Source organism: Delphinapterus leucas, chromosome 11 (assembly GCF_059928025.1).
Source record: "Delphinapterus leucas isolate spDelLeu-1000000601 "Yukka" chromosome 11, BTC_Dleu_Yukka2, whole genome shotgun sequence".
In the NCBI taxonomy this organism is placed as follows: Eukaryota; Metazoa; Chordata; class Mammalia; order Artiodactyla; family Monodontidae; genus Delphinapterus; species Delphinapterus leucas.
Window position 1 is genome coordinate 22,922,519 of NC_143139.1, and position 17,628 is coordinate 22,940,146.

The 17,628-nt window shown below is 41.6% G+C and overlaps 3 protein-coding genes across 28 annotated transcripts in view; all 3 read left to right on the forward strand.

Annotated features, from left to right (window-relative positions):
• PPFIBP1 (PPFIB scaffold protein 1) overlaps positions 1–9,467 on the forward strand; it is a 178,522-nt gene extending 169,055 nt beyond the window's left edge. For 18 of the 25 annotated variants that reach the window (XM_089920411.1, XM_089920412.1, XM_089920406.1 and 15 more), the window contains 6 exons: positions 2,308–2,430; positions 2,979–3,104; positions 3,697–3,885; positions 5,568–5,747; positions 6,689–6,754; positions 6,896–9,460. In XM_089920411.1, the coding sequence (XP_089776537.1) occupies positions 2,308–2,430; positions 2,979–3,104; positions 3,697–3,885; positions 5,568–5,747; positions 6,689–6,754; positions 6,896–6,982 (771 nt within the window). In that variant the 3' untranslated portion in view covers positions 6,983–9,460. Of the gene's footprint in view, positions 1–2,307; positions 2,431–2,978; positions 3,105–3,696; positions 3,886–5,567; positions 5,748–6,688; positions 6,755–6,895 lie in introns of all 25 variants that reach the window. The other 7 variants (XM_089920429.1, XM_089920425.1, XM_089920427.1 and 4 more) reach the window with 5 other exon arrangements.
• REP15 (RAB15 effector protein) lies at positions 9,418–15,927 on the forward strand (the record flags this gene model as incomplete). Its single annotated transcript, XM_089920438.1, has 1 exon — positions 9,418–15,927. A coding segment is annotated over one exon (732 nt), but the record flags the coding sequence as incomplete, so codon positions are not given.
• Positions 15,928–16,023: 96 nt separating this feature from the next.
• Positions 16,024–17,628, forward strand: part of MRPS35 (mitochondrial ribosomal protein S35) — a 46,608-nt gene continuing 45,003 nt past the window's right edge. Inside the window, exon 1 of one of the 2 annotated variants that reach the window (XM_022577847.2) lies at positions 16,024–16,198. In XM_022577847.2, coding sequence (XP_022433555.1) covers positions 16,087–16,198 — 112 coding nt within the window. In that variant the 5' untranslated portion in view covers positions 16,024–16,086. The remainder of the gene's footprint in view (positions 16,199–17,628) is intronic. The other variant, XM_022577846.2, reaches the window with a different exon arrangement.

The window sequence follows — 17,628 nt, forward strand, 5'->3', positions numbered from 1 at the left end:
GTTTCTAAGGGATATGTTCCTATAAGCAGTGACCGCTCAAAAGGCTGGGACTTGTCTTCCACTGGGACTTTCTTTTCCCTTCCCTTCCACTTTTGAGCACTGTTTCCTGAAACCCCCAGCCCGTCTCACTTCAACCCAGTTCTGCTGGATTTACTGGAGTAAAGCAGAGATAGGCCTTCACTCTCATTCCTTCATTACTGTTTCATATTTTTAGCCTCTGTCCAATGGGTAGAAGGACTTTTCCCTACTTTATGGCAGTGGGGAAAGATGGGTTCCGGGAGAATTTGTTCTAGACTCCACGGTACTAGGAGTGTTCTGCCTAAGATGCTTTTATTTAAACGGCCTTTTGTGGATTCAACTACCACAAGTATCTTTTTAAAATAAGTTGAAAGTTTCAAACAGCTAACTTAACTCATTTAGGAATTTTTCAATATCAAAGAAATTTGGGGTTCAGCTCATTTTCTTCTCCATCCCTGAACCAGAGTCTGAACCGTGGTGGGCACATCATGTAAACTGAAGGTAAAATAACACGAGCGTGTGGCATGTTGCATACTTACTGTGTGCCAGACACTCTTTCAAACACTTTGCTCATAATTAATACTCAGTTCTCAGCACTCTGTTATCCCCAGCTTTCAGATGAGGAAACGAAAGAATTGAGAAATTGGGTAACTTAGCCAAGTTTCCACTGTTAGAAAGTAGTAGGAAGTCATAGAGCATTTGTGCCTGTTTGCCTGCCTATCTAGGTATGGGTATGTTCCTGTGGGAATGTGAGCAAATTAAGGCTGAAAATCACAAAAGGCAAATGTATAACCTTTGTGGCTATAAAAGAATAAATTACCTTAGAAAATTTGACCCCGGAATCCTAAGTCACAAAAAGTCTGTTCGAAATTGGTATCCTGGATTGGATCCTGGGTCAGAAAAAGGACCTAGTAGAAACACTGGTGAAATATGAATAAAACCTGGGTTTAATTGAATTTTATTATTGTCTGTGTTAATTTTTTAGTTTTGCTGAATGTCGTGGTTATATAAGGTGTTAACATTAGAAGAAGCTGGATGAAGGGTCTGTGGGACTCTGTACTATCTTTGGCAACTCTTCTGTAAATCTAAAATTACTTAAAAGATTTTTTTAAATCTCCCCCTCAAAAAAGTGTGTCTTGATTTAAAAGAAATCCCTACTTTTAAAATCCCTTAAACTAAAATAATGAACATTTTATTTACATTGTAAACATTATGCATAACCCACGGGGGAAATGTTTTGAATGGATGTCTCAATCTTAGATTAAAATATGTTAAATGCCCTTTCTAACTTATCCTCAGGCACTGTTTTTAAGACACTAATCTAGAAAAAAATTCAGGAAATAATTTTTCCTCAGTAAGTAGTCTTAAGGATTTAAACTGTTTTATAATTTTATTTTTAAAATATCTCTGTAATAGGTTAATTTTTTTCCTGTATAAGAAATGTGTTCTCGGTAAGGTGTGCCTAAAATGGATGTTTTCCTTGTTTATTTTCTGGGCGTGTTTGGAAGTAGATTGGTGCTTATCTTGACACGGGCCCCCCACTCCCCCAAATCACCTTCTTCTAAAATAATTTGTTTTGGTGTGTTTGAAAAGTTCCCAGTAGCCACAGACTGGTGAAAGTTATTCCTTAAAGGAATCACTTGGTGATATATGTTGCTACATATAACTTCTTCATTTCTCTTCTCTCTTGCTTCTCACCAGAAGCTTTGCATTGATTAACATATAATTTTTCCAAAACTGTTCACAGCGTCTGCTAGATAAAGCACAATATTCTAGAACCAGAGATTTCTCAAGGCTGGGGGGATAGTGTAATAGGAGCACTCTTCTGGTTTTCCCCCAAACTGTGATGTGCCTTAGCTCAGAAAACCAGCTCTTGGTCATCGGTAAACATTGCTTGCTCTCAGTTATCTGTTTTATCAAATCAAATCATAGCAGGTCACCTTTTGTAGTAGCCTAGCGAGTGCTCTTCGAACTGTGTTTTTCAGAGCTGTGCAGTCCCACAATCTTATCTCAGTGGAAGAGAGAGAAACAGGTTGAAGTCAGCTTCAGTTGGGACAACATGAATTTTGGTTCCCTTCTATTGTATACTGGGGTCCTAGAGAAAATTATGTTCAGCCCAGGAAGAAGAGTTCTGTTACTACATAAAAGCTTTGAAAATCCTGACAAGCCCTTGAGGCCTATTGTTAGAGGTGCACTTCTACTTTTAATTGAGTTTTCTAAGGTTTCCCTGATAAGGTTCTCCTGCTCTAGGTCTGCTCAGTGAGCGCCTCTTTTTGTTTTGTTTTGCAGGATGACTTACTGTCTTTGAAGGTCATGAGCGTGCTCCATCATCTCAGTATCAAGAGGGCCATCCAGGTCCTGAGGATCAATAACTTTGAACCAAACTGTCTGCGGAGGCGACCCTCTGACGAGGTAGCATCTGAGGTTGAGGTTTACACAGCATACACATTCCGTGCATGTGACTGCCCGTGTGGAGACACTAAGACCCATTTCCTCTTGGAGGCTTCAGGGAAGGAAAGCGTCTGGTTCCCTCAGAGCCTCAAATCCAGCCTCATTTACTTCTTAGGCTTTGTCTTCCTATATTCCTTCCTTTCCCCCCATGATGGTTCTACCTGTATAACTGAAGCCAAGGATTGTGTTTTAGTTTTCCTTCCTCCTTTCTTGGGTGTATTTTATTTTCTTGCCTCCTTAAGCCCCAAAGTTAAGTATCACTGTAAAGACTACCTTTCCTAAAACACTGCTTTATTAGTGTGCAAGAAACTTAAAACTCTGGGACACAGATTCCTTAAAAGAGAATTCAAACTAGCAAACACCTTTTTACCTTTTTCTCTATCAACATTTAGTGGGATGTAGAACAACTCCGCTCCATGAGGCAGGATCTTCAGAATGAACATGCAGGTTTAATATTTGGAACCCCATAGTCAGTAACTGAAGCTCTGGGTGGTGGTTTGTTCCCACAGAATAGCATCACCCCATCAGAGGTTCAGCAGTGGACCAATCATCGCGTGATGGAGTGGCTGCGCTCCGTGGACTTGGCGGAATATGCCCCCAATCTCAGAGGCAGTGGTGTCCATGGTGGGCTCATGGTAAAACTCTGTTTTCATTTAAAACCAACTTCTTATCATTGAGTTTCCATTAGTCTAATGAGTAGGCTATTACCTGTTGGCTGGTCATGATCCTAAAGTCATCTAACTGAACTCTCCTGCAACATTTCTAGTGAATCTTTACTTTCAGAGTATTCTGTCCCATGTTTTTTATTTATATCATATAATTCTAGATTGGATTTAAACCCATTTCTCTTTTATTATCCTCTTTCATGTTGGATAACATCTGGCCACTGGCTCTCATATGGTCATGTTTTAAAATCCCTGCAAAGATACAGACTATATTTCTGCACGTTGATGTTGCATAAGGAGTTGGCTCCCAAAGGTACCACTTCAGAGAGGCAGAAGCCCCAACTTTGTAATGCCTGGATGTCAGGACCAGCTCTACTTCTCACTAGCTTAGGCAAAACAAAGAAAAGATATTTAAATTGAAGATCAAAGTCCATAGTGTATCTCACTGGGCTGTTGAGAGGGCCATTGGAGGTAACTAAATGAGAGAGCTTTGCAGATTATAAAGCACAATGCAGACATGTATGATACCTGGTGTCTTAAAGAATCTTAATTTTTCCTGTAGGTTCTAGAACCTCGTTTTAATGTGGAAACAATGGCTCAGTTACTGAACATCCCACCAAGCAAGACCCTGCTGCGAAGACATTTGGCCACTCATTTCAACCTTCTGATCGGTGCTGAGGCCCAGCGCCAGAAACGGGATGCCATGGAGTTACCCGATTATGTACTTTTAACAGCTACTGCCAAAGTGAAGGTTGGTTCAAGCTCCTACCATTTAATAGTTGCCTTTAGCAAAGGCTCAGTTTTGACTGTTACCTGGCTATCCCATTTTCTGATTGTGGATGGGTTGCAGGTAAATGCATCTTTAAGAGTAATTAGGAAAATGCATTTTTGAAGGTTTCCTTCTGGGGGTAATCTTTGCTCAAATCATTTATTTTATTAGAGTTAACAGTATAAGGAACCTGATGTTGGCTTCTATAATTGATGTTTTGCCAGTGCAGAAAGCCCATGACTTGGGCCCAGTATTGATTGCTGTTATCCTATGGATAAATCAAGCACAAGAGGATTTCTTCTCATACTTATCATTAACCAGCCTTGCAAGCTAGGAAAAGATAATTAAGAAATGATCCACAGTAGACCAGCAGAGAATGGGTATCTCCAGATTTACCTGGATTCATGGATCATACCAAATTCAGATCACTTTTTCTTCTTTAAATCACTCTTCCGTGAGCTCTTCTGAGTCCGTTATCTCAACTAACGGAATGTAGAGGTGGGGTTTATTGATTCCTCCACAAATGTGGCTCCTCCACAAACTTTTATTTTTTTTTAAAACCACATTTACCTACCCGACACTTCCTCTTTAGCTCCCTTAAAAGATGTACCAGGGGCTTCCCTGGTGGCGCAGTGGTTGAGAGTCCGCCTGCCAATGCAGGGGACGCGGGTTCGTGCCCCGGTCTGGGAGGATCCCGTGTGCCGCGGAGCAGCTGGGCCCGTGGGCCGTGGCCGCTGGGCCTGCGCGTCCGGAGCCTCTGCTCCACGGCGGGAGGGGCCACAGTGGTGAGGGGCCCGCGTACCACAAAAACAAAAACAAAAACAACGAAAAAAGATGTACCAGATTTAGGGGCTTCCCTGGTGGCGCAGTGGTGGAGAGTCCGCCTGCCAATACAGGGGACACGGGTTCATGCCCCGGTCCGGGGAGATCCCACATGCCGCGGAGCGGCTGGGCCCGTGAGCCACGGCTGCTGAGCCTGCGCGTCCGGAGCCCGTGCTCCGCAACAGGAGAGGCCACGACAGCGCGTACTGCAAAAAAAAAAAAAGATGTACCAGATTTGAAACCTCTGAGAGATTCTGTTCTATTTAAATTCTCAGCGTCAGCCTGATCACCGTCTCCTTTTAACATGTAGTCTCAGGGACTATCCAGTGAAAAGATGGAGTTTCTCTTCTCTCACTGGAAATTCTCTCTCCAGTAGAGCAGGTTTCTTTTCAGCAGTTACCAGTCCTGTTATGGAAGCATAACAGGCATACAGGATAATCATAGCCTTACCCAAAAAGAAAATACAGTAATGGACATTTTCTTTTGCTGATCTTAGATTCGAAAACCTTGCAAAATTGAATTCAGCCCTGAGAAATCTCATTGCATTAAGGTCTGTCTATCAAAACTAAGGCTCTTGGCATATTTTGCTTTTCACAGTGACTACCCAGCTAGTTGGTATGAATAAGGAGGACAAGGCTAATCTTCTGAGAGTCATAATAAGGATCCTTTATCACATTTGGATGTCAGTCATATGCCTAGGATGCCTTTGTTTTTCTTATACCCACTTAATCATCCAATTGCTTTTCTCTGTAGTGTGAATAATTAAATTATACGTGTTATTGGTCCTTTTCGTATGAATTTTATCAAGTCCCTGGATGTTTTTGTTTGCTTTTCTTTTAAAGCCAAAGAAACTTACCTTCAGCAATTTTGGGAATCTGAGAAAGAAGAAACAGGAAGATGGGGAGGAATATGTTTGTCCAATGGAATTGGGACAGGCCTCAGGAGGTACATCTAAGAAAGGATTTAAGCCTGGTTTGGACATGCACCTGTATGATGAGGACGACTTGGACCGGTTAGAGCAGGTGAACGTAACCCTATATACCTGTTTTAAAGTTCTTCCAGTATTGGGCTTCCCTGGTGGCGCAGTGGTTGAGAGTCTGCCTGCCGATGCAGGGGACACGGGTTCGTGCCCCGGTCCAGGAAGATCCCACATGCCATGGAGCGGCTGGGCCCATGAGCCATGGCCGCTGAGCCTGCGTGTCCGGAGCCTGTGCTCCGCAACGGGAGAGGCCACAACAGTGAGAGGCCCGCATACCACACAAAAAAAAAGTTCTTCCAGTATTGAAACACTAAATGAAAACTTAGTGCACTGTGTCTACTAACAAAAGACATTTTCCTTAAATGCCTACAAATAAAGATAATAATATAATGATAAAAGTGAGCACTTAACAGATTGCTTTCTACATCCCAGGCACTACCCTAAACATGTAACATGTTAATGTTCAGGGTAATCCTAATACATGGGGAGTATTGTTATCCTCATTTTAGAGATAAGAAAACTGAGACACAGAATGGTTAAGTAACTTACACAAGATAGAAGAGCTGGTAGAATCACTGGGATTCTAACCTGCCCGGCTGGTTTCAAAGCCTGTGCTATTTTTACCTATGTTATACCGTCTCGGTATTAAGGAAATCTATGTATTAAAACAAGTCAGGAATGGACAGCTCATACTCCTTAGCCTTTTCAGTATGAGGGCATGCATCTGAATATTGCCTTCTAATTAACAGTCTGCTGGTGCCATTGTCAACATCAGAGCATTAGGCTACATGTGCCAGTAAAGTGTTTCTTCTCATCTTTAACATCCAGTTGCATTAGTGGGAGGAGATGCAACAGAAGTGTTCTGTTGCTCCTATCCCGTTCAGTACCACTTGCACTATTTCTTCTTAGATTTGTGTTCATTTTGCTGTACTTTCCTTGAAATTATTGCAAATGAGTAGTCATGTCATGGTATGTTCATTGCAGATGGAAGACTCAGAAGGGACAGTGAGACAGATAGGCGCCTTCTCCGAGGGCATCAACAATCTAACCGTAAGTTGTAAAACGAATTTCAAATGTTCTTCTAAAAAGAAGTTTGACAGTGACCCCAAAGGACTGCTTGTGTAGTGGAGAGCGGGTGGTGCAGAGTGCATGGCACTCGGTGTGTATCACTCCCACCTCCTTGTCTTCCAGCACATGTTAAAGGAAGACGAGATGTTTAAAGATTTTGCTGCCCGTTCCCCCAGCGCCAGCATCACCGATGAAGACTCAAATGTCTGACCGCAGCACCTGGATGAGCACGGGGAACCCTTCATCTTTGTTCCACTTTATTTCTCAAACGGTCACAGTATCTACAATAAGCAACAGATTGTATATTGTTCATCTTTCCCACTTCTCGTTTAGAAGTGGAAATGGAAAGCAGGGAATAGGTGCCGATTCTAAAGTTGCCATGACAAATAAGACACTGGTGAATGAGAGTATAATTGTTTTTCCTCTATTTAATGTAAAGAAAAATAATCTGTGATATATTATATTTAAAGTGTTGCATTTAATATGAGTATTTTGCCATAGTGTTTCCATCTACATTCACAGCGTGGAGGATTTGGGAAGCAGTAACCAGTGAGGGAATGATTTTTGACAGCACTGCAGCCCTTGAAGCAGGACGTTATATGCTTTCAAAATCAACATGTGGAATTTCTTTAAGCATTCAGTGTGCCCACTAAATGCCAGCCACACCTCCACGTGCCTCCACATATTGTCCCATTTTTATATATTTTTCTAAATATATGTATATACTTAGTACATAGAACATAGAACTTTTATTTTGTGACATAAGGAAGATGGTAAAAAAGATCACATTAAAAAAAATACAGTGATCAAAATTTTCGTATACCAGCTGGTTCTTGGAGAGGTCATAAATGATCTTTCTTTCTCCAAAACTGAATTTAATGATGTTGATCATGCAGACTAAATTAGCATGTATGACATACCCCTTCTTTGATGATACATCACAAAATTGTTGAATAGCTTTTTAAGAATTTCAACCTTAATCTTGGATCCTCTTACCTCATAAGGGAGAACTTGAGGGACATTTAAATACTATTAACTTGAATGCATTCAGAAACTCCCCCAAATTTTGTAGAGGTAATTTCCGAAGAAACAAACAAAACAAAACAAAGCCCTTTACAGTATTAAGCTTCTTATCTTCCTCTTTGCTAAATATATCATTACATCAAAATACTGACAGTCTTCCTAATGTTATTAATTGTACATTTCTCAGGCTATTAGTGAACGGGATTTTTTTAAAAAGCTGAACACTTGTCTGAATATTTTGTCTCAATCAGAGTTCAGTAACTCAAAGCCTGCAAAATTAGTTTCATAATGGCTATATTGTGATGATAAAATGCAGTTCATGTTTTTCTGTAGCACAGGTCCCAGACATTCTTTATAAAGAAAATAGAAAGCTGCAACAAAAACTGTTATTATGTTTATTATTTTCTAGGGGCATTAGAAAGAATATTCTATTTTTTATTCAGTACTTCATCATTACTCATGATAGCCAATGGTGGTAAAGACAGGTTTTCACAAATTGGCATAGGGTGGGTAGTTCAGTATATGTCAGTGGACTTGCTTAATAAACTGTATTTGAATGTCAGTGGTATGATCTTTCAAGCTAACAAGTTACCAAGCTTTTCATCAAGGAACCTGTGATACTAAATTACTATTTATTCATAACTAAAATACTTCAATGCTAATAATAATCTTTTGCCCCCTATCATTCATTATTTGGTAACCATATTGGACTCTTACCGTATTTGTGTTTTATTTTAATGTGAATATGTGTCACCATTTGAAAAACAATTTGTTATTCAAACCTGGTTAAAAATACCAGGAGACAGTTATAGATGCCAAGTATTCTTTATTCAGGACAATGTAACATCACTGATGATATGTGATATGGTTAAATTTTTTTGATGATATATATTTTATTTACAAAATATTATGCACTGCTGGTATTACCATATGAAAAGAAATAAAGTCAATTGATAATTGCCTCATATTTTTATCGTCTGTTACTTTCTTTTCCTTTGCTTGGAATAACCAGTAGCCTTTATTTCTGCTATAGAGAATAGTAACACCAACTCTTTATAGTTCACAAACTCCCATAAATTTGTTTGAGTAGGATTTATAGCATGTGTCAACACATAGAAATTTGAGGCCTTTGCTTGAGAAACTTCTGTATGAAAGGAAACACAGGCAGCTGAGCTGGGGGATGAGGACTCATGGCAGAGAGATACCAGAAAAGCAAAGGGAAATGACTTGCCTACAGGTTTGGAGAAGTTAGTTGCAGAAGGAAGTGAGTTCTATATGTATGGTTCTTTAAAGAACTAAGTACTATTTTTAATTAAACTAAAATTTGGAAAAAGGAAACATGTCTTGGAAGGGGTTACCAAATATTAAAAGTAGAGCGAATACAAGTAAAAGACAGATGGTTTTTTTGTGAAAGTTAATATCTCTAACTTAATAAACCAGCAGGAATCTGTATGAGTACAACGCACCCAACAGGAAGACCTACATGTCTGTTTAGCTGTGTGTATATATGCTTCCCTGAAGAGTTAGAAAACTGGGACCATGTTAGCAGATGTGACTTCACTGCAAAACTCTTACTCTGAGAAAGGACAGTTCGCCTGTTTGATATGCGGAAGTAGTGCTGAGTGGGTGCAGGGAAAACGGGGCAAAAACCATCGCAGCAGTTGGCTCTAAAGGACGGCAAAGAGGTTCTCGGCATCTGTGAGGTGGTCAGTGGAGCTATAGTCCATGCAGCCCAGAAACTGAAGGAGTATCTTGGATTTGAAGACACGCTGACTAATCTATGCCCAGCTCCAAACACTCTCAATGAGATCTTCTTCATCCACTTCGTCACTTTCTGCCATGAAAAAGGCATTGACAACTGGCTTACTACCACCAAGATGACCAAACACCAAGCCTTACTGTTTGGGGCGAACTGGATTTGGACATTTTGGGCATCCGATAAGCAAATAAGGCTCCAGCTGGCAGTACAGACCCCTCTACAGCTGTCTTCTCTTCCTCCCGTGGAATCTGAGCCTTGTGACCCCTCCAATCCAGAACCCAGGGCAGAGGGGTCTTTCAGCAATAGAAGTAGGTTTGATAAGCTGGAAGAATTCTGTAACTTGATAGGAGAGGATTGTCTGGGCCTGTTTATCATCTTTGGTGTGCCAGGAAGGCCTAAGGACATCAGACATACTGTTGTCCTGGACAGTATCAAACGTGAGACAGTGAGGGGCCATCTGCCGGGAGGGACGGCCGTGGCACGATTCATCCTGGAAACTGAAGACTGTGTCTCCATCAGGGAACTGCTTGGAAACTGTCTGAGTAAGAAAGACGGGCTGAGAGAGGTGGGCAAGGTTTGTATTAGCATCCTCTGAACTGGCTATGTGAGATGAGACTGGCCTGTAAGATAAAAAGGAAAAAAATATTTTATTTTAATAAGCATGTTCATCCTCTTGCATCATCCCCTCATGGGATTTCTTTTTTCTCCTCTCCCCTGACCCCACATTGAATGAAAACCATCACCTGGGTCAAAACATCTTAGTATCATGATTATGGACAGAAAAAATCCTGCCTGTATTTCAGGGAAAATGTAACAATTTAGCTTAATCTTTTATTTATTATTCAACAATTAAAGTGGGAAAAGAGGATAATAAAGTCACCCTTAAAGTTCGATTTGAAAAACAAATTGTGTGGTTGATAGAGTAAGTCTAGCATTTGAAAGTGTAAAGCGTGTTTTGACTTCTGTGCGTGGGAAGTGGGTAGAACAGGTTTAATTACATTTACAAAACCGGTTTCGTTTCAGGACTCCTAAGCAAAACCTAGCCTGGCTCTCTTCCTCTCTACCCTGATCCCACCTCATCCCAAGCTGCTTCCTCTGCACAGAGAGGACCTTGGTGGGATCCCTTTGGGACTCAAGTGTTAGCTTTACCTATGATTTAAACACAGTGACCCATTTAACTATCCCTCGTAATAATGATTAACATCTGTTTAGCATTTGCAGTAAGGAAAGTGTATTCACGTATAAAAAACATCTTTACTTAAAAGCCTGGGTGGGATTATAACAGCACTGTAGGGAAGGAAACATAATTTTCCCTCTATGCTTCTAGAGGACAGAAGCAAAACAAAAACAAAACAAAAAATGCTTAAAAGTGTACATGGAAGATCAGTTCATTCCACATGATTATTAAATACCTATTACTTGGTAGGCCCTGTTCCATGCCCTGCCACAAAGTCCCCACTCTCAGGGAGTTTTCCTCTTAATGGTGGAAGATAAACAATAAACAAATATATGCACATATATTTTAAATGCATATTTAAATAAATATCAGGGGTGGTAAAGGAAAATTAAGTATGGGTAAGGGGAGAGAGAGTGAAGGAGATGCTATTTTATATGACATGGTTAAGGGAAGCCTCAGAGAGAAGGGGGCAATTTACCAGCGATCTGAATGGAGAGAGAGCATCAGTGCAGGTATCTGGGAAAGAGTGTTCTAGGCATAGGGAACTGCAGGTGCCAATGGCCAGACACGGGAGTGGAGTTGATGTGTTTGAGGCATAGCAACAGAGGATGTGTGGATGGAGCAGAGTGACCCGGAAGGAGATTGTTAGGAGATGAGGTCGGAGAAGAAGCCAGCAAACAGGAGAAGCAGATCATATTTGTAAGGACTCTGGATTTTACTCTGAGTGATATGGGGACAGACATGCCTTGATCTGACTTACACACTAAAAACCTCACTTGATTGCTGGGTGGAGACTAGATTGCAGGGAGAAAAGAGTGGCAGATCCCGGGGTGGGGGCAGCTAAGAAACTGTTATAATAATTCAGAGGAGAGAAAAGAGTAGCCTGGACCAAAGTGGCAGAGGAGGAGGGGTGAAGAGGTCAGATTAGGAGCAGTTGACGGTAAAGCTTACGTCATTGGCTGATGATTGGATGAAATATAATCACAATTAGAACGCTGATTTCCAAACTTCTTAAATATGACATTCCTTCATTCCAGGAAACCAAAAGTTCAAGGAAAGCATTTTAGCCCTCTGTCTTCGATAAGCAGGGACAAATAGGCACGAGAGACATCTCTTCAAGTTGTCAAGCAAGAATTATTGTTACTTGGAATGCGCCTGGCAAGTTATGATACTCGGTCAACTTACGTTTCCTTGTGTATAGTGACCCCTGTCTGCAGCAAAGCTGTGTAGTGTAAGCTATCCAGAAGGTGGTGTAACAGAGTAAGAAGAGTTTTCAACCTGGAATCAGATGTGGGTTTGAGTCCCAATTCTCGTAAGAGCAGAGTCTAGGGGTTTAACTCTTCGTTCTCTTATCTGTAAAATGTGAATGACTTCAACTAATTCAAAGGAGACAATGCCTGTGACAACATTTTCTATACTGAAGTGTAAGTCTACCAAAATTTTGAAAAGTCTAATACAAATTGTAAACATTCGTGTTATAAATAGCTGAAAGAGGGACTTCCCTGGTGGTGCAGTAGTTAAGAATCCGCCTACCAATGCAGGGGACACGGGTTCGAGCCCTGGTCCGCGAAGATCCCACATGCCGTGGAGCAACTAAGCCCGTGTGCCACAACTACTGAGCCCACGTGCCGCAACTACTGAAGCCCAGGCGCCTAGAGTCCGTGCTCCACAACAGGAGAAGCCACCGCAATGAGAAGCCCACGCACCGCAACGAAGAGTAGCCCCCGCTCGCCGCAACTAGAGAAAGCCCGCGCACAGCAACGAAGACCCAACGCAGCCAAAAATAAATACATTTTTTAAAATAAATTTAAAAAAATAAATAGCTGGAAGATATGTCAAAGACTCACCATGTTTTTCAAAATGAAAATAAAGATGTGAAGCATTGGCTGATTTTAAAAATACTGTATTCTCATTTTTTTAAATCTGCATTTTGATGTAAAAATTTAAGTACAGAAGTATAGAAAGTTAAGTCTTCAGGAGTCTCACCAACACCCCATACCAGTTTACTGTTTACCCTTCAAGAATGTGTAGTGCGTATGGAAAGTATTTTACACAAATGGAATTATATCTATAAGTGTCTTGTAACCTGCATTTTAAAAACTATATATTGTGGAAAAATTTCCATACTAATACATTTATATCCACTTCATCCTTTATAAGGCTGACATCAGTGGTTCTCAGTCCTGCCTGCATATTAGATTGACTTGGGAAACTTAAAACAAAAGCAAAAAAACCCACCAAGTTTGCAAACACACCTAGACCAATTGACCAGCATCTCAGAGAGAGGCCTAGACAGGTTTTTTTAACCTCCTAAAGTATTGATAATTCTAATGTTCAACTGGGATTAAGATGTATGTGTCTAAGTAGTATTCTATGTTGTATGTATACACCATAATGTATTTAATCTATACTGTTTTGATGGATATTTGAGTTGCATACCTGGATATTTGCATATTGTCCATTTACCATGCTTGTGAATAGACATACTTTGTTCACTCACTTTTTTCTGTAAGTGCACATTTATTTATTTTTGAGTTAGTGTTTTCCAGTTTTATTGAGATATAACTGACGTGCAGCACTGTATTAGTTTATACAGCATAATGATTTGACTTACGTATATTATGAAATGGAAACCACAATAAGTTTAGTCAACATCCATCATCTCATATAGATGCAAAAAAAAGAAAAAAAAAGTGTTCCATGTGAGGAGAACCTTTAGGATCTATGTTTTAGCAGCTTCCAAATATAATCCAGCAGTGTCAACTACAGCCATCATGCTGTGCATCACATCATTAAGTACCGATTTATCTCATGACTGGAAGTTTGGTTCGCTCACTTTTTATAAAGTTAGTTTTGATTAAAAATAGCTCTCTGACAAAGTCATTGGATTAATGCAGTTTTCAAATACCAATTATTAAAAGTCTTAATATTTAAAATTGATCTACACAGAGCTGACGACATAATTTGTGGGGCCCAGTGCAAACTGAAAATACGGAGCCCTTTGTTTAAAAACTATTAAAAATTTCAAGACAGGGACAGCAGAGCATTAAGCCAAGCACAGGGCTCCTCTAAGTATATGTCACAAGCCCATGAAACCAGCCTAGCTTCTACAGTGTACTGGGTTATTTGGTCACTAAGGCTAATGAAAAGATTTCCATCATGATTGAGTGATTGCACCTCTAAGATCTTTTCTAACCGAAAGAGTACGTTATTCTTACTAACTCCTATTTACATGACAGCACATGCTTTACTCTATACACTGCATGAAACAGATAGCATTATTGCCCGTTGAGAGCATTACAGGTGAGTTTTTAACTTTCAATATAGAACGAACTTCATAGTACTTGATATCAGGGAAAACAATAAGTATTTTCCTGGCTCTTCTAATTCCAGTCATATCGATCTACTTTACTCTTAGGGAGAGAGTAAAACGAAAGCATAAGCAGTTTGAACAAGGAACTAAGTCTCTTAGCATCTTGCTCAGAAATTGAGAAGTCTCTGGATATGAACTAGTTCTATAAGGATTCATACTCACTTGTCCATAAATTTCTATGGGACAGGCCTTGTACTTTATCCTACTAAAATATACAAAATTGAGAGAATAAGTGGCTGCTGCGTTGACCCTGAGCTTAATTCTAACGGCCACCTTTATATTATGCCTTCTGAAACATTACTCACCTAATCACTGTGGTCCTCAAGAAGATAATATTATTCCCATTTTCTCTGAAACTGAAGTTCAGAGAGGTTAGGTGGACTTGCCCAAGATCACAAAGAAACAGAGCCTGGATTCAAATCCCACATCCATCTGATTTAAAGGCCATGCTTTTAATCTTAAAAATGGAGGAAAGGGGATAATACCATGTGAAGATGGAGGTAGAGATAGGAGTGATGTGTCTACAAGCCAAAGAAAGCCAAAAACGGCCAGCAACCATCAGAAACCAGGAGAGAGGCATAAACAGATTCTCCCTCAAAACATCCGGAATGAACCATCCCTTGCCAACACCTGGATTTTGGACTTCTAGCTTCTAGAACTGTAAGAAAATAAAGTTATGCTTTTTTATTTTTTCTTTTGCGGTACGCGGGCCTCTCACTGTGGTGGCCTCTCCCGTTGCGGAGCACAGGCTCGGGACGCGCAGGCTCAGCGGCCATGGCTCACGGGCCCAGCCGTTCCGCGGCATGTGGGATCCTCGCGGACCAGGGCACGAACCCATGTCCCCCGCATCGGCAGGCGGACTCTCAACCACTGCGCCACCAGGGAAGCCCAAAATTCTTTTTTAAGTTACCCAGTTTCTGGTACTCTGTTACAGCAGCCCTAGCAAACAAATACACACCTAATACACCATACTTCTGCTTTGAAGCAATAATAGGATAGTAAGAGGTCGGAAAAGATGAGGATGGTGATTATTACAAGTATTTGTCCTTATCATGCCACATACTGCTTGATGCCCATGGCACACCGGATGTTCACAGGTAGAATACCCTGGGACACCGGCACAGCTCTGCTCTACTTGGTATGCTTACCAAGAGACAGTTGTGTTTGTTCCCAGTTGTTATCATACTTTTGTGCTTTGAGTATTATCCATACCGATTGAAAAGAAGAGAGGATAATTTTATCAAGAGTTGTATGTTAATCCATTCTATGGTAGAAAATAAGAGCGCTCATTAAAGGATAACCATTATTTTCTAGGTCCTGATGAGTTCTGCCTTTTTGTAATTCTAACCTGATCTGCAAACAAGCTAACCAAATCATTGATAGCAGTTGCAGCCTATGCGCACGGGGCGCTCGGTGTATGCTAGTATTGTACCCAGACGTTTGATTGATTAGGACCACACATCCTAAAGATGGTGAAGTCAAGTTTTAAACTCAAATACTAGTCTGGCTCAAGAGGCCATCCTTTTATTACTACTGGATACTGCCTCTCTCCCCAAAGCATATCACTTGCACTAGCTGAAGACTTCCTTTAATTCAAGAAAGTGCAGAAAAGCAGCAATTGCGAAGAAGCAGGGGTTTAGGGTAGACTACCTGACTCTTGGGCCATCTGAGGTTCTGCCCTCACCTGCCCTCTGTAAGCCACATTTCCCCCATCCCTATGGTCCTTATTTACAATTGTCTTTGGACTGACTGCTTCGATTTTTTAAAAAAAAATCTTTTTACTTTCTTTTCATTACTTTCTCTATGCGGGGAGGTATTTTCTTGCACGTTTCACTCAGGCTCTGAATTCGCAGGCCCACATGTTTTCTGTTTCTCCCTCCGAGGGGCGGGGCAAGACGCGGCGAGCCTGCGCAATAGGGCCTCAGACCCGCCCCTTGACCCGGTAGCGCGCTTGTCCTCTCCCGCTTGCCGTCTTCGCAGCCATGGCGGCCGCTCGGCTCTCTGCCTCCCTGGTTCTGCAGCCGCGGGCCAGAACCCTTCGAGCCTTTTCCACCTCTGTGTCTCCGGCCACTCGCTCTCCGAGACCAAGCCCGTGTGAGTGTCTGCCCCGTCGCTTCCGGGCTTTTGGGGAAATGAGGGGGCGGAATACAGGCCCATGATGGCCGCCGCGGTGGCGGAGCCAGAGCTACCTTACCTCAGGGAGGCCGGTACGTCCTCTGCCTGTCTGTCGCTGGCCCGCCTAGTAGGAAAGCCGCGGATGTGGGTCTGCCCTCTGTGCGGAGTGTCGCCTGGTTCTTGGCAGCCAATTTCTGTTTGCAGGTCCTTTGGGCGCCGCGAGCTTTCTCCCTCCCTTCTGCGTGACCTGCGCTTTCAGATGCTCCCTCCTGAGGCCACCGGCACAGGTCTCTCTCTGGTTGCTGGTGCTCGTAGTGTTTGTTGGGCAGTGTTGAACCATGGATTTTTCCGAAATTTAAGAGAAGCGTACAAGTGTCCTAGAATAAACTACAGCTCTGAATTCCAGGGCTAGTTATGCCACCAAATGGGGTTGACCTTTATTCAGTAGGCATTATTGAGGTGACCTTCATTCAAGAGAGATTTTAGGGATGCCCGATACCGTTCTTGCCCTGGAGGAATCTAGTGGAAAAGTCTAGTTATGCATAGACTAGAAGTGGTGTGCAGTGTGAGGTGCTGTAATAGAAGCGTGAATACAGTAAGGGGGCGGGGGGCACCGAGGAGCAGCCCGCAAGGGTTAGGAAAAGCTCAGTCGAGGGGTCGCGTGCAGTTTTTCGCCAGGTCCAGTCCTGGTGATGTTTTCTGTAATATGTCTAATGTTCATACTACTAACTGTCCAGTTTAAGCCACTAACTCTCACTTCTACGATAGTTTCTTCACTGGTCTCTCTTTCTGCTCTTGTTCTCCTACCTTGAATTCTCACAACAGCCAGAGTGAGGTGTGCAAAAAGCAAATGTTAACTTGCCACTCCCATGTTCAGAATCTACAAATGGTTTTTCATTGCTTTGAGATAAATTCCTTAATGCATCATAGTAGCTCTTTCTAGTCTTAACACTCTTTTTAATTTTTCATTCATCTATTCATTTTACAAATACTTAACTCCTACTGTGTACTAGGTGGTGTTCTAGATACTGGGTTACAGCAGGGCCCTTCATCTCATGAAGCTTACATTCTTGGGGGGAAATCATAAACAGGGAAACAGTGTCAGTACGATGTTAGGTGCTATGAAGAAAAATAAAGCAGGGTCTTGAGAATGATGGATTGGGGGAATAGTGGCTGTAGGATAAGATAAGATAGGGTAGTCAGGAAAGAACTCCTGGGGGAGTGACATTTGAGCAGATCTGCGGGAAGAGCATTGTTGGCATAGGGAATTACAAGTGCAAAAGCTCAAAAGTGAGAACAAGCTTAGAGGTGTGACCAAGGAACAGAAAAAAGGCCAGCGTGGCTGGAGCTAAGTGAGTAAAGAGAAGAGTGGAAGTATAAGATATCAGAAAAATCCATAATGACCTCAT